Source organism: Artibeus jamaicensis, unplaced genomic scaffold (assembly GCF_021234435.1).
Source record: "Artibeus jamaicensis isolate MK-2021 breed Jamaican fruit bat unplaced genomic scaffold, CSHL_Jam_final contig_519, whole genome shotgun sequence".
NCBI lineage: Eukaryota > Metazoa > Chordata > Mammalia > Chiroptera > Phyllostomidae > Artibeus > Artibeus jamaicensis.
This window is the reverse complement of record NW_026521871.1, coordinates 53,302,248-53,323,851: the sequence shown is the minus strand read 5'-3', so window position 1 is coordinate 53,323,851 and position 21,604 is coordinate 53,302,248. Positions and strand designations below refer to the sequence as shown.

General features: G+C 38.9%; 1 protein-coding gene across 3 annotated transcripts in view; it reads left to right on the top strand.

Annotated features, from left to right (window-relative positions):
* SETD2 (SET domain containing 2, histone lysine methyltransferase) overlaps positions 1-21,604 on the top strand; it is a 108,132-nt gene that overhangs the window by 18,670 nt on the left and 67,858 nt on the right. For 2 of the 3 annotated variants that reach the window (XM_037130199.2, XM_053669065.1), the window contains exons 2-3: positions 15,579-15,594; positions 16,827-21,175. In XM_037130199.2, the coding sequence (XP_036986094.2) occupies positions 15,579-15,594; positions 16,827-21,175 (4,365 nt within the window). Of the gene's footprint in view, positions 1-15,555; positions 15,595-16,826; positions 21,176-21,604 lie in introns of all 3 variants that reach the window. The other variant, XM_053669064.1, reaches the window with a different exon arrangement.

Here is a 21,604-nt window from a genome sequence, read left to right as displayed (position 1 = left end):
TGGCTGGTGTGGCTCAGTGGATTGAGTACTGGCCTGCGAACCAAAGGGTCGCCCGTTTGATTCCCCGTCAGGGCACATGCCTGGGTTGTGGGCCAGATTCCCAGTGAGGGGCACACAAGAGGCAACTACACATTGATGTTTCTCTCCCTCTCTTTCTCCCTCCCATTCCCTCTCTAAAAGTAAATAAATGAAATCTTTAAAAAAATCTTATAAATATGTAATTCAGATTGTTAACTATATTTCCCATTTATTGAGCAATAACTATGTGCCAGGTACTATATAAAGGATTTTAAATAGACATTTTTCCTTTTGGGGGAGGGGGTACCAAAGTACTTTATATGAAGGAAGAGTACAAATGAACATAAGTGGGTGATTTGGTGCAAGTTATAGAAAAGGTAAAGATAACTCCAACATGCATGCACTACTTTGGTGGTTAGGGAAGTCACCTCCGTGGCAATGGGAAGCCACCCTGAGGTTTAATTAGCTCTCATCATTGTCTCCCAGAGTGAGTCTTGATGAAGTGACACAAATGAGAGTCATTTTGTCATTGGCCAGTTTGTGCAATTCTAATCACTGATTCATACTGTTTTCCAAGTGTAATGCACGTTCCATTGCATTCAGCCTATTTTCCCAGTGGTCAGGTCTGGTTTCTTGACATCCTGAAGGAAGATTTGGCCACCTTGTTGGCTCTGCAGTTTAATCAGTTTCTCAGCATGTTCTCTCTCATGAGATAAGTGAAGAAAATATTTGGCAAAGTTCTTTAAAGCCACATGGTCAAAATAGTAAGACATGGACAGGTAGATGTAGGAAGCATGAGCTCCCGGTTAATCTTGGGGTTGATAGCTGCCTTCAAGTCCTGGTGGTAGTTCTGGCACACTTGTGATACGGATGTGGGTTATGATGGCTGGAGGCTGAGGAGAGGTGGCTGTGTAGTGCTGGAGTGGTGATGGGGGCCTTGGGTCATCTAAGGGTGCTGTGAAGAGGTGGCAGAAGGCTGGATTTGAGTGGCTGGGATGGGGGTCAAACATTAGTTCTGTCCAAGCACTGACTGTTGAGGCAGAAAATAAGGTCACTCTCTGCAAAGGCTTAGACATTTTCTCCCCTCCCAATCCTCCCCTGCCTTCCATCCTCTTTTTGAAATACATTATTACTATTTTAATTTTATAGGTAATCTCTTTGGCCATCATTTCTCTTGATTAATTATGTTAAAAAGTGGTAAAATATTGGAGATTGTATTCAAATCCACATTGACCAACTTCCAAGCTTTCGCTCTTAACCTGTATATGATAGGGTAATGCCTCCCCATGTGGAATTTTGGAAATATATTATGGAGGAGAAGAGGAATTGGAACATGACGTAAGGACAGAAGCCACTAAAAAGGCCCTAGAACAGAAAATTTACATTCAACCATATAGTTCTTTTTCATCATGCTAGTTGGGGTGTGTAATAGTGTCGGCTTTGATTTTCAGTGCTCTTAATGGTAGGCACAAAAACCAGCTGCCTAGTTTGACTTTCAGGTATGATATTTAACTACTGTTGTTAATTCCAAGTCACAGTCCTTCTGTTATTTTACTTTTTGTTTCTGCGAGGTGTGCATCTGCCTTGTCAGTATTTCTTGTAGAACATAAGATTTGACCTCTCGTAATGAGCTATTGATGATACTTAACATTCGTCTGTGATTACTGGAATATTTTAATGGCTAGGGACGTGATAGCTAGGGCTGTGGACCAACTGCATTTTCTTTAATTCAGGTCATAGTATATAACTTGGTATTTCAGACATAAAGCAAACAATCCATTGGATAGAAGTGATAAAATTCTGTTTTATAGATTAACTAGCTTTATTATTATGCATTATTAATACATATGATAGTATTATTATGTACATATCTGGAATTTAATATCTGGAAGTGGAAATTTCATCTAGATTTCTAATTTGCAAAATTATATATAAAATACTCTATTGTTTTTGTTTACCTTGAGAACTCAAAAGATAATATTCACAGGAAATGAAAATTTAGCACTGTGATGTCTTATCCTAAAAGAGTAGATTTAAATATTCAGAATAGTTCTATATCTACTGTTGAAAATTTTTTATTTTGAATCTTTAAAAAATTTCTCATACTGTTGTTTTAAATTAAATATCCCTAAAGTAGAATTGTGCTGATTCTATTTGGCAAAAGATAATTTATAGAAAATATTTTCCATCATAACATAATGTTCGCCTTGGTTACATGTTTATGATTTTTTAATTATTGTCGGGAACTGAAATTCTTGCAACCATAGAAATAAAGTCTAAATCAAATGGGTAAACCCTGCTGATTACTACCGCTTGGGTCAAGAGACTAATGCTAAGCTGCAACCTGGTAAATAGGCCCTGATTGTGGACAGGTGAGTGATTGGACGGTACCAGGAATACATACCCTGCCGACACACTTCTGACCACCAACCCTCTCTCCTACTGCATGTGCACACATGGTCTCATGTTTATTTGGGGATTTGTTGTCCTCTTTCGTATTACAGTTAAACTTTAAAACATTTTTTTTTCTGGAAAATTTTAAACATTCATACAAGAGAGAATAACATAATGAACCCCCTATCCAGTGTACTCATCTAGCTTCAGCTGTTACTAACATTTTGCCATTCTGGTTTCATCTGTACCCTACTCTTTTTGTTGTTACTAGAATATTTTAAAGCTACCCAGATTTTCTGTCATTCTGTATTTATATTTCTAAGAGATAAAGGCTTTAAAAAGTAACCATGATGTGGCTGGGTGACTCAGTTGATCATAGTGTTGTCCCCTGCATCAAGAGGTTTTGGGTTTGATTATTGGTCAGGTCATATACATAGGTTGCACCCAGATTGAGGTGCAACACATCAGTGTTTCTCATATCCGTGTTTCTCTCCCTCCCCCCCATCCCTCCCGCCTGTCCTCTCTTTCTTAAAAAAAAAAAAAAATCAATAAACATATCCTCTGGTGAGGATTTTTTTAAAAACCCATAATACCATTATACCCAGCACAATTGCCAATAATTCTTATGAAAAAGATTTTGTTTGTTTGTCTATTTATTCATTTATATATTTAATAGAAAGGGGGGAGAAAGAGAGGAAGAGAAACAGTGATGTGGGAGAGAAACATCAATCATTTGCCTCTCATACTCGCCTCGGCCAGAGACTGAACCCGCAACCCAGGCATGTGCCCTGACCAGAAATCAAACCAGTGACCATTTGCTTTGCTAGACAATGCCCAACCAACTGAGCCACACTGGTCAGGATGTAGTAATTCTTAATGTTACTTAATACACAGTCCTTATACATTTTTTAAAACAAGTATTTAACTGTATGATTACCAACTTTCAGATCTCTCAATCTATAATAGACTCCTTATAGTTATCGGCTGTATGTATCCTTATGGTGTCCTGACATGTTTTTCTGTTTCCTGTGTTCTTTGGAGGCTGGTAGGTACATCATATTCCCCCAACCTTCCCCACCTCAACAGTTTATCAGTTACCTATTTTATCATATCAGGGGGGCACATAATCAGGTGGTCTTACTTTATGTATTTGCTGGGCTTCGATACGTCACACTCATTTTTTGTTCTTACTGTTGTACAAGTTGCCTCATCTTTGACCAGTGATCATTTTCAAATTGGCTGCAGTGTCCTTTTGCATAATCCTGGTAGTGCTTAATAACTTCCTTGGCCCTAGCTCATTTATATACTTCCTGCCTTACTCCTGAAATCAAATGTTTCTTCTTTGAGCCTTTTCTCTTTTCTAGTGAAAATGGTATTTAGACACCACAATCTACACACTAGTCATGCTACCCACGACTGCTGGGTCTTCAGTGCTCAGGCCTTTTTATTGAACAGTTAGGATATTTGTATTTTTTAGTAAATAAAAACTTTTCAGTTCACACTGATCTTTCCAATTCATATTTAAGAGGTTTTACTTATTATAAAACTTTTATACTGCCTTGACTGGTGTGGCTCAGGTGGTTGGAGTGTTATTCTGTAGCTGAAGGATTGTGGGCTTGATTCCTGGGCAAAGTGCATACCTAGGTTGTGAGTTCGATCCCTGGTCCAGGTGCATACAGACGGTAAGCAGTCAGTGCTTCTCTCTCTCTCATTGATGTTTCTCTTTCTCCCTTTCTCTCTCTGAAAACAATGAAAAAGTATCCTCAGGTGAGGATAAAAAGTAATAAAATGAAATAAAAAACTTTTATGTTGAAAATACTGGTTCCTAATGATATTGAGTGGAATGACTTCATTGCTTTGTCTGTTTATATGTGACAGTTCAGTAGTACTGATACTATTATAACAGTAAGACTACTGAGTATAGTTTAAGATTTCTTTCTTTTTTTTTTTTTTACTCCTAGAATATATTCCAGTAAGGCATATGCATTTGTGTTTATACCATCAGCAGTTTAATACAGTTCTTATTTTGGGAATTTATAGAAATCTTTTTTTTACTTTCTGGTTTTAAAATTACAGCATTTTACATGATTCCAAAGTTACTGCAATAAAAGAATGTTCAAAGAGGTATAGCTTTCATCCCTGGTCTCCTCTTACAATTTCCTTTGATATGTAATCATTATGTTTCACTTTGGTTGAGTCTTCCATTTTCCTTTTTGAAAATAAAAGCATACTAAGTATACTGTTCTGTATCTTGCTCCCCCCGCCCCAGAAAAAATTCTTGAGATCATTCCAAAGCAGAGATTTTCATCCTTACTTTGTACTGCTACACACTATTACATTAAATGGATGGATGTACCAGGGTTGGTATTAGACACTTTCCTGATGAACACTTAGACCGTTCCCAGTGTTTTGCTACCACGTGGATAACAACCACGTGGATAACATTCTGTTTCCGTGTATGAAGTGGCGAGGGTGCTGCATTCAGTGCATTGTAATTCACAATGATCCTGTGTTATCATTGGCTTGGCATTTTAAGAAGAATTGTATTTGCTTTTGTTTTAATGTGTACTTACTTGAAACCTTCTCTTCCACACCTCAGACATTAATTTGCTATATTTTTGGAAAATGCTTGAATTCTTCATAACTACCAGAAAAAAATGACCTCTTTTTAAATAAAATTTTAAAAGATTTAAAATTTATTTTTAGAGAGGGGAAGGGAGGGAGAAAGAGAGGGAGGGAAACATCTGTGTGTGGTTACCTCTTGTATGCCTCCTACTGGGGACCCAGTTTACAGTCCAGGTCTGTGCAATGGGCACCCTTTAGGTTCACAGGCTGGCATTCAATCCACAAAGCCACACCAGCCAGGGCAAATGATGACTATTTTTAAAATTGCATTTAAGCTTTTGTTCTTTTTTTTTTTTTTTAAGATTTTATGTATTAATTTATTTTTAGAGATGGGGAAGGGAAGGAGAAAGAGAGGGAGAGAAACATCATTGTGTGGTTGCCTCTCGCTCCCCACGAGGAGCTGGCCCACAACCTAGACATGTGCCCTAACCGGGAATCAAACCAGCGACCCTCTGGTTCGCAGCCAGTGCTCAATCCACTAATCTTTTGTTCTTTACCAAAACTGAGTTTAATTCCCTATTGTATTTTGGTTTTTGTCTGTTGGTAATTTGTTATGCTAGAAATTTCCTGATTTTCTGTATTCGTTGTGCTATCAAAGTAAAACATGGCCCATGTATATAAAAAAATATATATTTTTAAAGTACTTTATTTATCTTTAGAGGGGAAGGGAAGGAGAGAGGAGAGAAATATCAGTGTATGGTTGCCTCCTGTGTGTCCCCTGCTGGGTGGGAACTAGCCTGCAACCCAGGCATGTGCCCTGACTGGGAATCAAACCATGGTTGCTTGGTTCCCAGGCCCGCGCTCAATCCAGAGCTACGCCAACCGGGCCATGTATATTTTTTATATTTATACTTAAAACAAAAAATGTGAAACATGAAAGAATAAAATTGTTTTCAGAAGCAGTTTTAATATTAGCATCAAAGTAAGCAGGTACTTATGAAGGAAAGAGATCCTGAATTCTCCATCATCTTTGTGTTTAACAAGAGAAATCTCATCTTTCTCATGTGTTTAGGTTTAATCATGTTACATGTTTTCCCTTTGTTTTTATTTTGAAGGTGGATATTAAAGAGCTAATTTGCATGAAAGTTTATAGCCACATGAAGGGACTGACCACTATGTAGTTCTATGTTTCTGTTTAATGTGGTTAAGCAAGACTTCCGCCAAGATGGAGGCATAGGTGGATGTGCCGTGCCTTCTCACACAACCAAGTTTAGAGACAACTAAATATTATAGAGACAAGAAAACACAGCCAGAACACGGAAAATTGAACTTTTCGGAAGTCCGTTAACAACAAATTCTTCAGCCTGACTGGTAAGGGGCGAAACCAGCGGCTGGTGAAGCAGGGTTGCACAGGAGGACTCGGTCAGACGGACTCAGGCGCGGAATCCAGGCGCAGGGTTGGACCTAGTGAGCAACCGAGCAAGCGACCAGGAGAGCGACCGCGGGGGAGACAGCGGGGCAGCGGGGCTACGTGTTGACTGTGGTCGTGCATTTGTGCGCGGGCGGACAGGCAAGGGAGTGGGCGGTTGGACCAGGCTGGGCGGGTCTCCGAGGCAAGCGGCAGTGGAGGGCGCCGCCATTTCCCTGCTCTGACCCCACCTCCACATACAGCGTCATAACCCAGCGACTCTGAGTGGCCCGGCCCTGGTGAACCACCTTAAGCGCTGCTCCTCACCCAGCTGAGAGAAACAGCAGAGGGGGTCACCATTTCCCTGCTCTGACCACGCCCCCACATGCAGCGTCACAACGCAGCAACCTGGGAGTCCAAGGTGCCGCTTCTCACACTTAAAGGGCACGAAGAGACCAAAAATGTCGCAAGAAGATCTCAAAGCCCCAGAGCCCATAGATCTAAGCAATGAAGAAATAGCAAAACTCTCAGATGCACAGTTTGGGATCCTTGGTCATCAGGATCCTCACAGAACTGGTTGATTATAGCCACAAATTAGACAAATATATGAAGGCAAAACTAATTGAAATGAATGGAATTGCACAGGACACCAATAGCAATGAAAAGGAAACTGGGACTCAAATCAATGGAATGGACCAGAAGAAAGCAAATAATGGCCAAACAGAAAAGAGTCAAGAAGCAAGAATTCAAAGAAATGAGGAGAGTCTTAGGAACCTCCAGGACATCTTTAAACGCTCCAACATCCGAATTATAGGGGTACCAGAAGGGGGAAAGGCACAGCCACCAGTGGAAAACTTATTTGAACAAATAATAAAGGAGAATTTCCCCAATCTGGCAAAGGAAATAGACTTCCAGGAAATCCAGGAAGCTCAGAGAGTCCCAAAGAAGTTGGACCCAAGAAGAAATGCACCAAGGCACATCATAATTACATTAGCCAAAATTAAAATGAAGGAGAGAATCCTAGAAGCAGCAAGAGCTAAGGGGACAGTCACCTACAAAGGAGTCCCCGTCAGACTGTCAGCGGATTTCTCAAAAGAGACCTTACAGGCAAGAAGGGGCTGGAAAGAGGTATCCCAAGTCATGAAATCCAAAGACCTACAACCAAGATTGCTCTATCCAGCAAAACTTTCATTTAGAATGGAAGGACAGATAAGGTGCTTCTCAGATAAGACCAAATTCAAGGAGTTCATCATCACCAAGCCCTTATTATATGAAATGTTAAAGGGACTTATCTAAGAAAAAGAAGTTAAAGAAACATGAACAGTGAAAGGACAACAAACTCACAGTTATTAACAACCACACCTAAAACGAAAGCAAACTAAAAGGACAGCTAGATCAGGAGTGGAAACATAGAAATGAAGATCTGAAAGAGGGTTAGCAACAGGGGAGTGGGAGGAGGAGAAGGGGGGAGAAGGTACAGAAAATAAGTAGCATAGACAGTAGATAGAAAATAGAAGGGGGGGCAAGAATAGCATGGGAAATATAGAATCTAAAGAACTTGAGACACATGGTCATAAACTAAAGGGGGGGTAATGGTGGAGATGGGGGGGTAGGGTGGAGGGGAATGAAAGGGGGAATAGAACAACTGTAACAGCATAATCAATAAAAAATTTTTTTTAAAAATGTGGTTAAGCAAGAGTAGGACTGGAAGGCTGGCATTAAGTACTGTCTGGTAAAATACAGGGTAGGTGCAGCTTACTAAACATTAACTAAGTGATCTTACATATCCCAATCTGTAATAAGCCATCTCTCAGACTCTTGGGAGCCACTATTCTATACTGCTTTCAGCGTAGTATCTATTTCATAGAAGAATCTAGTCCTAAATTGGAAAAAAAAACCTAGTTAATTTTTTTTTAACATCCAGTTTAGAAGTGTCCTCTCTCATATAGATACGATCATCAGGACTCCAGTGTAAACACTTGTTATTTTTTTAATTTCACTTTACAGCCTCTTCTGTTGCTAGGCAAATAACATTTACTAGTACATGGAATCAAAATATGTTTCCCTGAAACTTTTTACCCTTTGCTCCCAGATCTGTGTAGTAACTAGTAAATATTTGATGTCAAGAGCAAGGGCTGTCCAGTCAAATGGCCTATGGATACTTGGCTCTGTCGCTTCACTAGCTATATAACTATCTGTTTCTTCATCTGTAAAATGGGAATACAAATAGTATACTTTTCATAGATTTGAGAGTCAAATGAGCTAAAGTTTGTAGAGCATTTAACCCAGTACCTGAAAAATGGAAAGCAATCTGTTGACTGCTTATAATGGTGATGGTGGGCTAGTAAAAGGGGGTTATAAGACATTAGTATAATGTGATCAGGTCGCTAAGAACTTACCCTCAGTTCTTTGTGTTGTGATTCATTGGCTAATAGTGAAAGTGAATTTCAGTACTTAGGCATTTCTGCTTTTTGAAAATTATTTGGTAATGGGTGTCGCCTCTCCCACATTTTGCTAATAGTGAAAATAAAATAGATAATTTAAGAGATTTAATTCAAAATAATGAATACGAAAAATAATAAATACAAGCAGTGAAACTCATTTGCATATAACAGGCCCTAAAATGTTCATATTGGGAGGGTCATCATATAGCTCAATTCATGGATTTTGGAAAAAGCAGATTGCGTTGACAGGAAAACATAATTCACTATATGCAGTGTTTGTGCAAACTAATTTAGAAGACAAATTTCAAAATTAAATTTCCTAATTTCAGGTATACATACAGTTAATACTTGTGATGATATTCTTATCTTTCCTCACTTACTGTAGAACTCTACAGTGATACATTTGAGATCAGCTATGTTTGTTTATAAAGTGATTTCTTTATAAAGAAAATAAGTTCTTAATTCACCACATTAAAATAAAACTACAACTATTTGGGGGTATAAGTATAGTTGATGTGTATGACATTGTGGGAAAGCTAAACCTGGTTCTGTTAAGGAAGTTCTTTAATTCAAAATGTTATGAGAATTATGCTAGGAGTGAGAATGATAAGCCCAGGGGAGATGGTACACTAAGGGCAAGATGGTGCCTTTATCTCTTTGTAACTTAAACTCAAGTTGGGAAGGCAGGAATAATAAATGCAACTCAAGGCTATACATGATTGTCATTCTGCAAAGTATATGGTGTAGGAGTTGAGTTAAGTAGTAGTGTCTAGAATGGTAAGGAAAGGAATAGGAAAAGGCAATACAGTTCAGAGCTCATAGTAATCACTCATAATTGTCAAGTGAATAAAAACAAGATGGAAATAGCTGAGAGGATTAAGATGGGCATGGTGATGATATTTGTGTGCAAGCTGGGAGAGAGGGAGGAAAATGGTAGAATGAAGAGGAGTACGAAAAATTATTTGAAGTCGAGGCTGATTTATGTTTGAACTTAGAGATCTTGGAAATTTCTCCTGGTGAGTAGTGTAAAGCAAGCTTAGTTAGATAGGGAGGTGGGAATAATGTGAGTCAAATATTTACGAAGTACTTCCTGTGTTCAAATAGTGTTTTTGGTACTCAAATGCAGCTGTGAACAAGGTAAACCAAAATCCCTGCCCTAAAGGAGTTTGTGTTGTAGTGGGAGGGAACAGGCACTACATTAAAGCAGAGAAAAAAACCTCATACTGATAAATGCTAGCAATAAAATAAGATGCTAGAAGAGTGATGGGGGAATACCAGAGGAGGTAGCATTCGAGTTATCATCTTATTTTTAAGGGGCAGTCTGTGAAACATCTACGAGGAGTAGTACTGTATTCTAAGAAGGAACCTTTAGTTGAAAAGGCCAGAAATTAGCTTGGAATGTCTGAGGGACAGTAAGAAAGCGGGTTCCATTCCTAGTCTGGATGCATACAAGAGGCAACCAGTTGATGTTTCTCTCTTCCTTCCTCTCTCTAAAATCAATAAATATGTCCTCGGGTGAGGATTAAAACACAATATAAAAAGAGGAAAGGAAAGCTGTTATGTTGGTAGAACAACAGCTGAAGCTACATCTGTATACACTGATATATAATGATAACCAAGGCTTTAAGTGGAGAGCAAACAAGGTACAGAAAGTTTCCATTTGTGTTTTCTCCTAGAAAGAGATATATATGCTCTCATATGCACACAGTTTTTGGAAGGATGTATAAAGCTTAACCATAGTTGCCACTGGAGAGAGAAAGCTAATTTTAGTTGTTTATCTCTTTGTATTATAAAAATTTCCCCTGGATACATATATTTTTCAAATAAATAAATTTAAAATGTTCTAATTAAATGAGCTGAAACCCATCATTCTGTATTTCTGTTGGTCACAGGTCCAGTTTTTTGGAATTGTGCAAAATAAGATTATTTTATCTTCTGAGTTTTCTGATATTTTGAAATAAATCACTATGGTCCTATAAGTAAGTCATCTTCTTTCTAGAGTAGCTAAAATACTTCCAGTTAACTGTAACCATTTCTTGTGTGCCATGGTATCTAGAATAGCTTTTCTTACTATCCAACCTGTTAATAACAGTTTATGAATATCCTTCAATGTGGCTATCTCTCTCATACCAGGCCTTCCTTTGGAAACTTTACTTATTGTGTGCTAGCCCAAGAGGTTGGTTGTTTTACATTAATAATCATGTTATTCTTTGGTTCTTTGACCTTGCTAAGACTAAAACTCTTAAGTCTTTTTCCACATGCACTCTGTTACCTAGTAATGATTATCATTCTGCTGACATGGCTTAATCAACATTCTTTACATACAGTTCTTCAGCAAGCTGCAGATCTGCACACTCTACATTTTGACAGTCACCTTGCTGCAATATTCCTCTGATTTTTCTCTTGTAATTTGTTTTCAAAAGAAGAAATAAGGCCATTCAAGCGTGATGTCATGCTAGAGAGTTAAGTGCCTATTTTTGCATGCCTCCTTAGTTTTCATGGCGGGGCACAGGAGGATCCTAGTACTTCTAGCCCTGGCTTTCCTACCTTGTTGTTTGCTGTCGATGGTATATTATTATTATTATTATTTAAAAAATTAATTTATTTGCTTTTAGAGAGAGGGGAAGGGAAGGAGAAAGAGTGGGAGAGAAACATCAATGTGTAGTTGCTTCTTATGTGTCCCCTACTGGGGACCTGGCCTGCAACCCAGGCATGTGCCCTGACTGGGAATCAAACCGGCAACCTTTTGCTTCACAGGCCCGAGCTCAATCCACTGAGCTATACCAGCCAGGGCTATTATTATTATTTGTATAATGTATTTTATTGATTATGCCATCACAGTTGTCCCCTTTTATTCCCCTCCACCCTGCAGATTCCCTCCCGCCCACATCCCCCCCTTTAGTTCATGTCCATGTGCCATAAATTCTTTAGCTTCTACATTTCCCACACTACTCTTGCCCTTCCCCTGTCTATTTTCTCCCCACCTTCTATGCTACTTATTTTCTGTACCTTCTCCCCCCCTTCTCCTTCTCCTGCTCCCCTGTTGCTAAGCCTCCATGTGATCTCCATTTCTGTGGCTGTGCTCCTGTTCTAGCTGTCCGCTTAGTTTGCTTTTCTTTTAGGTGTGTTTGTTAATAACTGTGAGTTTGCTGTCCTTTCACTGTTCATATATTTATCTTCTTTTTCTTAGATAAGTCCCTTTAACGTTTCATATAATAAGGGCTTGGTGATGATGAACTCCTTGAATTTGACCTTATCTGAGAAGTGCTTTGTCTGCCCTTCCATTCTAAATGAAAGCTTTGCTGGATAGAGCAATCTTGGATGTAGGTCCTTGTCTTTCATGACTTGAAATACTTCTTTCCAGCCCCTCCTTGCCATAAGGTCTCTTTTGAGAAATCAGCTGACAGTCTGATGGGAACTCCTTTGTAGGTGACTGTCTCCTTATTTATCTCTTGGTGCTTCTAGAATTCTCTCCTTCATTTTTATTTTGTGTAATGTAATGATGATGTGCCTTGGTGTGTTCCTCTTTGGGTCCAACTTCTTTGGGACTCTCTGAGCTTCCTGGACTTCCTGGAAGTCTATTTCCTTTGCCAGATTGGGGAAGTTCTACCTTATTATTTGTTCAGATAAGTTTTCCACTTGTTGCTCTTCCTCTTCCCCTTCTGGTACCCCTATAATTTGGATGTTGGAACATTTAAAGGTGTCCTGGAGGTTCCTAAGCCTCTCCTCATTTTTTTGAATTCTTGTTTCTTCATTCTTTTCTGTTTGGTTGTTTGACATGGTATTATTTACTAAAGCAAGTCTTTTGTTAAAACCACTGTGGCTGTTTTTTGCTATTAATGTGGCCTCGTAATTTCATTAATTTCTTCAAAGAGGTCTCATTCTCTTATTGCTGTGGCAGTCTACTCCCACACTTAGATATTGTCATCTCCTGGAAGTGTACCACAACTGCAAAATATTGGCCATATTTTAATATCTGGCCATACTTTTTAGTTCCTTTACCTTACTCTTGTGCTTTTCTTTTTGGTTTCCATCAGATTTACTCTTTGTAGATGCTGGTATCTTGTCCCTACTGGTTCTGCAGTTTATCAGCATCCTTCAGATTTCACTCCTTTATCTATTGTCTGTGGATCTCTAGGTCAGTCACTTCAACATTCTTGGGAATACCTTCAATTTTCTCAACTCCTTGCCTTCTGTCCTTCTTGTCCCACCCAACTTGCTGGAGTAACTGGTTGGTTGTTTCCTCTAGTTGCTTCTAGACAGCTTAATGCTACCAGCAGAAGTAGAATAAGTGTGCTGATGAGCTTGATTATAAATTAGTGATGTCCATCATTGGGCAGCAACATTGAAGATTTATAGTTTGCTTTCATTTGTTTCCCATTCTTGAATTTTCTTTAGGTCTTTTACCCTGTCTCTTCCCCCAACTTTCAACTAATTATGTCAGAGAGAAATAGAGGCCAAAAGAGACATGGTTGTTTTATCTTGAAAATCCCTTTTTCTCAAGGTCATTCCCTCAGTCTATGTGATTCCATACTTTTTCTGTGATGTAAACACCTCATTTGCTCACCTGCTCTATTTATAAATAAGGAGGGATACAAGATGTAGAATGGCTTGCATGCTGTAGTTACTATACCTAAAAAGGAGAGATTTCTATTTAAGTCCTCCACACATGAGTACACAGAAGTAGTGTTAGAACAGTATAGACTGAGGATTTAATAGCAGTTGTCTCTGAATGGGTTGAATTATAAACTTTTTTTTGTTTGAACTTTTTTTTTCTATTAACAAGAAATGCTTTTACGATGAAAATCTGATATTTCCTCCAGATTTTCTGTATGTGCTTATATCCTTTTTATTACAAACATTTTATTTCATTATCAAGTTGTGGGATATGTTTTGCCATCTCTGTCTAGCAGTTCTCTGATTTCTGAAATGGGCCTTTTTCTCCCCCTGTCCCCTCCCCCTCACCAATACCATATTTATAATGTTTCTTCATTATGAGAACCTTATGTGTTCTTCAGCCGTTTGACCACGTAATGACTTTCATCACAGTTTGTCAGGATTTTCTTTTCATTTGCTTGTTTAGAGTAGAATGGCTAAGGCTTAGGAAAGGGCTCCGTCACCTCAGTATTTTTAGCACTTCCTGTGTAGGGATACCATGCAGATGAGCACAAATGCTCTTACATGTCCACTGAAAGGGGGGTACAGATAGGATTGGCACTCCAAGTGCTTGGACATCTCCAGGTAATTTTCTGTTCTTGGAAAAAAATTGCACACGGTACTAATTTAAATCAATCTAGTGTGCAATATGTTGTAAGACACAAGTGTTTCACCTGAGCACTACTTTAGCTCTCATCCATGTATTGTCAGCTTCTTTCCTTTTTTTACTTGGTTTAGTATGGCTGCTACACATACTAGTGAATTGACTGAATTAGGGTGGCAACAGGCCTAAATTTGGGGAATGGGTTTTTATACATTTCTTTTAAAAAAAAATATTTTATTTAGTTTTAGAGAGGGGGGAAGGGAAGAAAAAGAGTGGGAGAGAAACAATGTGTGGTTGTCTCTCATGTGTTCCCAGTGGGGGACCTGGTCTGCAACCCAGGCACGTGCCCCGACTGGGAATCGAACCGGTGACCCTTTGCTTCACAGGCCCGTGCTCAGTCCACTGAGCTACACCAGCCAGGGCTACATTTCTTTTAAGGAGCATTTAAAACAGATTATATTGTATTCCAGTCTTGCAACATAGCCTGTAGAGTTACTTCCTTGAAATATAAACCTGTGTGTCATAGTCTAAAGTCCTTTTGTAGCTTCCCTGTCCCCCTTATGTTCAGGTGCACTTGTGCATACCAGACTTTTTGGCTTTGCATTCATGAGAGTCATTGCAGCTACTTTGTTAGAACATAACTAGGAGCTCAGAGAGAGGTGTGCTGTGCTGTGGAGCAGAATATATGTACACCTTGCATTCATCAAAGACATTGTTGAATGTATGCCAAAAAAGATTGATAACCCCTAATCTCTATGATAAAATATGTTTCTCTTCAGGAGAAACATGGCCTCTGGATCTATCTCCTGCTTCCTACTTCACCCGATGGCTTCATTCTGCCTTACACTTTATACTTGGGTGATGTTGAATTGTTCATAGTTTCCTTGTGCATACAGTTTTATGTTTTGATCTCTGAGCCTTTGCCGAAGTCTTCCTACAGATATATTTTTCAAAAACTACTAGATTTTGCCGTGCATAATGCATTCCTGTGTATGCCACAGACCCCCGTTTTTGTGTGCATTCCCCATTTTGGGATGATTCTACCTAGGGTATATAATAATCATTACACTTGGTAAAATATGGTGCTTTTCTTTTAGGAAGGATTCTATGTATTCCTTCCACTAAACTGAGTTACTTAGCTTACTCTTTGCTGTTACACTGTATATATTTCTATCCTTGTATTTACTCCATTATGCTAGAGTTACTTTTGTAACAAAATTATATTTTGGATATATAATTAAGCTTTTTAAGGGCTGTGGACTCAGTTTTATTTTCTTTTTATCTTCACCTGGCATAGTACATGGCACTACCTTCAATAAATATTTGCTATACTAAATGTACTGGTGCATAGGAAGGAGTGAACAGTCCGTGTAGAATATACCTATAGTTTGTAGGTATTCTAAGTTTAAAAAAAAAACACAACAGCTTTCATTTCAATTTATGATTTCTTTTTATTTCTTTGCATGCTTTCTTGGCTGGATGGTAATAGAGAAGAAGAAAATGAGGTAAGTATAATTTAACTGTCCAGTAATTATGGGATTGAAAATATTTAAAATTTTGCCGTCATTTGGAATGTGATAGGAAGTAATAGTTTTTGTTTAATTTTGGTTTTGGATCTACAGTAACTTATTCCAGAGTGGGATATTATATACATCAAGAAAAAAAATTTTTTTTTTTAAGTTTGGTGCTTCCAGAGCTTAAGGCAAGGTAAAGGAAGCTGGCAACTTTGGAGACAGTTTCTTTTCTGTTTTTACGTATTGAGGTTCAGTGTAAGATTTAATTTGAAAAGTGGATTCTGTTTCTTACAAGTGTTTGAATACCACTGCTCTATATGTTATTAATTCATGTGAAGATATTTACTTTCCCACATGAATGGTTACTGTATAATTTTGAAAATTGATTTTAGATTTTTACCATGTTGGGGGGGAAACTGTTCTTTTAAATAGTGAGAGTTGGTTAAAGAACATCAATTAGAAGAATGTTTCAGATGGCAAGTGTACCGTCTCTAATTTAGGCTTGAGTTTGTTGTAGATTTTTCTGAAGTTCTGGTCTACACTGTAGCACAGGGGTGTCAAACTCATTTTCACCAGGGGCCACATCAGCCTTGTGGTTGCCTTCAAAGGATCGAATGTAATGTTAGGACTGTATATATGTAACTGCTCCTTAACCAGGGGCAAGGAGCTTAGTGCTTCTGCTGGGTAGAAACAAGGTGCAGGGCCGGATGAAACAACGCGGAGGGCCTTGTGTTTGCCACCTGTGCCTTAGGTTATTTTATTTCTAAAGCCCATCATTTCCTTTGGTGGTTTGGCAAATAATAGAGGAAGATGTTGTCTTCTTAGATTATACTTTGTAGCTGTCGCTTATACACTAGGATCAGACTATAAATCAGCATGGCTTGGCTGTGTGGGGCCTAGGCAGAGACGGTGATGTGCCAGGGCAGAGTAATTTCTAGAAGTCAGAAAGGCCTCATTTGGTTAACCTCATCTGTCAAATGAGTGAGATGGGAGGCTTTGGTTATGGAAACTTGGACGGGTACTTAGAGGTTTATTCTCCAAATATTGGAATATGTTTGAAAATTTTCATAATAAACAGTTATTAAAAGTGTTTATGTACTTATTGAAATTTATTGTTTGTCATTAAAAAAGGACTTTCATTTCCCTGACATTTTAAACTATGATACTAGTCATTTGAAAGTACCTTTATTATAGTAGTAACTGCTTCCTTTGTTCATTTATAGGCAAAGATTGAAAATGTGCAGAAAACAAGTTTCATCAAAGGACCAATGTTCAAAGGTGTTGCTTCTAGTCGGTTTTTGCCCAAAGGCACCAAGACAAAAGTTAATTTGGAGGAACAGGGACGACAGAAGGTGTCATTCAGCTTCAGCCTTACAAAGAAAACTTTGCAGAACAGGTTTTTGACTGCACTTGGCAATGACAAACAAAATGATACTCCAAACTCTGCAGCTGTACCTCTTCAAGTAGACTTGACTCCTAAAATTAAAATGGACATTGGAGATACCTTATCTACTGCAGAAGAATCTTCCCCACCAAAATCAAGGGTAGAATTGGGAAAAATTCATTTTAAGAAACATCTGCTTCATGTAACATCCAGGCCACTGCTAGCCACATCCACGGCATTGGCATCGCCTCCCCCCATAGTACCAGCAGTCTTAGCAGAATCAACAACTGTAGACTCGCCACCCTCATCTCCACCTCCTCCACCACCACCACCCCAAGCCACAGTACCCTCACCACCAACACCAATAACAGAGCCGGTGGCCTTGCCACACACACAAATTACAGTTCTGATGACAGCACCAGTAGATGTAGCGGTTAGAGCTTTGAAGGAACCGGCAGTTACAATTGTACCAGAAACTTCAGAAGTGGACACTAAACAGGACTCTGTATCTATCAGTTCAGAAGAACACGTAGCTCAAAATTTGAATGAGCAAGCAGATATTCCCTCACAAAAAGAAGATTCCCATATTGGGAAGGAAGAAGAAATTCCAGATAGTTCTAAGAATAGTCTGGGCTCTAAAAAAACAGGTTCTAAGAAGAAATTCTCACAATCTGAAGGTACCTTTCTTGGTTCAGAATCTGATGAAGATTCTATACGGACTTCCTCAAGTCAGAGATCACATGATTTAAAGTTTTCAGCAAGCATTGAAAAGGAAAGAGATTCAAAAAAGAACTTTGCACCTTTAAAAAGTGAAGATTTAGGGAAATCTTCACGATCTAAAACAGAAAGAGATGATAAATATTTTAGCTACTCGAAACTTGAAAGAGATACTCGTTACGTATCTTCTCGATGTAGATCAGAGAGAGAGCGAAAACGAAGCAGATCTCGTTCTAGATCTGACAGAGGCTCTAGAACTAGCTTATCTTATTCCCGGTCAGAACGATCCCATTATTATGACTCCGATCGTCGCTACCATAGGAGTTCCCCATATCGAGAGAGGATACGCTATTCTCGGCCCTATACAGATAACAGGGCACGAGAGAGTTCTGACTCAGAAGACGAATATAAGAAGACATACTCAAGGCGTACCTCATCTCATTCTTACAGAGATCTAAGGACATCATCATCATCCTATTCTAAATCTGATCGAGACTGCAAAACTGAGTCCTCTTACTTAGAGATAGAGAAAAGAGGAAAGTATTCTTCAAAAGTAGAAAGAGAATCCAAAAGGACTTCAGAAAATGAAGCAATGAAAAGAAATTGTTCCCCCCCTAATGAACTAGGATTCCGAAGGGGATCATCATATTCCAAGCATGAAAGCAGTGCTCGTTATAAATCTGCTTCTTCAAAATCTATACCCAAGTCTGATAAATTTAAAAATTCTTTCTGTTGTGCAGAATTAACTGAGGAAGTCAAGCAGTCTCATTCTTTTAGTTTACAGACTCCTTATTCAAAAGGTAGTGAAGTAAGAATGACTAGTAAAATTCCAGAAAGAGAAAAAAAGACTGGGTCTCCATCTCTATCAAATCGATTAAATGATTCGCCTACTTTTAAAAAGCTAGAAGAATCACCTATTTTTAAGCCTGAATTTATAGGACATGATAGCCGTGATAGTATTAAGGAATTAGATTCTTTATCTAAAGTGAAGAATGATCAGTTAAGAAGTTATTGTCCCATAGAATTAAATATAAATGGATCTCCTGGGGTAGAATCTGATTTGGTAACATTTTGCACTTCTAAAACTGATACCGTCTTGATGTCTTCTGATGATAGTGTGACTGGATCAGAGGTATCACCTTTGGTCAAAGCACGTAAGCTTTCATCAAATGGATTTCAGAATATTGACAGATGTAAAGAAAAAGACTTGGATGATACTTGCATGCGGTGTAGTAAGCCAGAAAGCCCATTTAGAGAAACAGATCCTCCAGTGTCACCACACCAAGATAAACTAATGTCTTTTCCAGTTATGACTATAGATTACTCTAAAACAGTAGTTAAAGAGCCAGTTGATATGAGTGTGTCTAGCTGTAAAACCAAAGATTTGGACGTATTCTGTACTTCAAATGACAGCAACCCTTCTTTGTGTCATTCCTCAGCTGAAGATACTGAGCCTTCAGTTACAAAGATTTCTTCAAATAGCTTTATGAATGTACATTTGAAATCAAAAACAGTTATATGTGATAATAGAAATCTGACAGATCAGCACTCAAAATTTGCATGTGAAGAATATAAGAGTGTTGGTAGCACTAGTTCAGCTTCTGTTAATCATTTTGATGGTTTATGTCCACCTATAGGGAGTTCAGGCATTGCTTCATCTCTTCAAAATCTTCCACCAGGAATAAAAGTGGACAATTTAGCTCTCTTGCAGTGTGGAGGGAACACATCTCCAGTTTTGGATGCTGTACCGAAGAGTAAAAGCACAGAGTATTTTAAGCATGAGGAAAAAGAAATAATAGAAGTGGGTAGTGGCCTTCCTGATTCAGGAAGGGGGTTTGCTTCTTGGGGAAACAGGCATAATAATGGGTTATCTGGGAAATGTGTGCATGAGGCTCAAGAGGAAGGGAATTCTATATTGCCTGATAAAAGAGGCAGACCAGAAATCTCTTTAGATGAAGAAGGTGGAAGAGGACACGAACATACTACTTCTGATGATTCAGAAGTTGTATTTTCTTCTTGCGATTTGAATTTAACCATGGAAGACAGTGACTGTGTGACATACACCTTAAAATGTGACAGTAGTGGCCATGCTTCAGAGATCGTGTCTACCGTTCATGAAGACTATTCTGGTTCCTCTGAAAGTTCAAGTGATGAAAGCGATTCAGAAGATACAGAATCTGATGATAGCAGTATTCCAAGAAACCGTCTTCAGTCTGTTGTGGTTGTGCCAAAGAATTCTACTTTACCCATGGAAGAAACAAGTCCTTGTTCTTCCCGGAGCAGTCAAAGTTACAGACACTATTCTGACCACTGGGAAGATGAGAGATTTGAGTCCAGGAGACATTCATATGAGGAAAAATTTGAGAGTATAGTAAGTAAAGCCTGTCCTCAAACCGAGAAGTTCTTCCTTCATAAAGGAACAGAAAAAAATATAGAAATTTGTTTTACCCAGACTAGCAGAAAACAAATAGATAACCACTTGACTGAAATGGCTCATTCCCAGAATGATGGGGTTGATAGTACAAGTCATACTGATGTGAAATCTGACCCTCTAGGTCGTCTAAATTTTGAGGAAACACTGAAAGCCAAAATAGCATTTAGGCAAGAAGAGCTGCCAATTTATTCTTCTGATGATTTTGAAGATATCCCCAATAAGTGTCGGCAACAGATCACTTTCCCCAATAGGCCAGATAGTAGACTGGGGAGAACAGAGTTGAGTTTTTCTTCCTCTTGTGAGATCTCCCGAGTGGATAGTTTCCACTCATCAGAAGAGCTCAGAAACATAGGGTGGGACTTCTCGCAACAAGAAAAGCCCACTACCACATATCAGCAGCCTGATAGCAGCTATGGAGCCTGTGGTGGACACAAGTATCAGCAAAGTGCAGAACAGTATGGTGGAACACGTAATTACTGGCAAGGCAATGGCTACTGGGACCCAAGATCAGCGGGTAGACCTCCAGGGTCTGGGGTTGTATATGATCGAATTCAAGGTCAAGTACCAGATTCCTTAACAGACGATCGTGAAGAAGAAGAGAATTGGGATCAACGAGGAGATTCTCAGTTTTCAAGCCAGTCTAGTAAATTTTTTCTGTCCCTTCAGAAGGACAAGGGGTCAGTGCAAGCACCTGAAATAAGCAGCAATTCCATTAAGGACTCATTAGGTGTGAATGAAAAGAAAGATCTTTCAAAAAACTTAGAAAAAAATGATATGAAAGATAGAGGGCCTCCTAAAAAAAGGAGGCAGGAATTGGAGAGTGATACTGAAAGTGATGGTGAGCTTCAGGACAGAAAGAAAGTTAGAATGGAGGCACAGCAGTGTGAGACTGTAGTGTGCCCAGGATCAGCACTGGTGGGGCCTTCCTGCGTCATGGAGGACTTCAGGGACCCACAACGATGGAAGGAATGTGCCAAGCAGGGGAAGATGCCTTGTTACTTTGATCTGATTGAAGAAAATGTTTATTTAACAGAGAGGTAAGTGTAATTAATAACCTGACAAATTTTAATCTTTCAAATAAAAAAAATGACCACTTAGCAGAGATAGACATTTTATTTTTGTTTTATTTTTTAAAGATTTTATTTATTTGTTTTTAAAGAGAGGGAAAGGGAGAGAAACATCAATGTGTAGTTGCCTCTCACGCACCCCCTACTGCGGATCTGGCCTGCAGCTCAGGCATGTGCTCTGACTGGGAATCAAACCAGCGACCCTTTGGTTCGCAGGCCAAGCACTCAGTCCATTGAGCCACACCAGCCAGGGCTAATTAAAAAAAAAAAAGATTTTATTTATCTTTAGGGGGGAAGGGAAGGAGAGAGGGAAAGAAATAATCAATGTATGGTTGCCTCTTGTGCATCTTCTGCTGGGAACTGGCCTGCAACCCAGGCATGTGCCATGACGGGGAATTG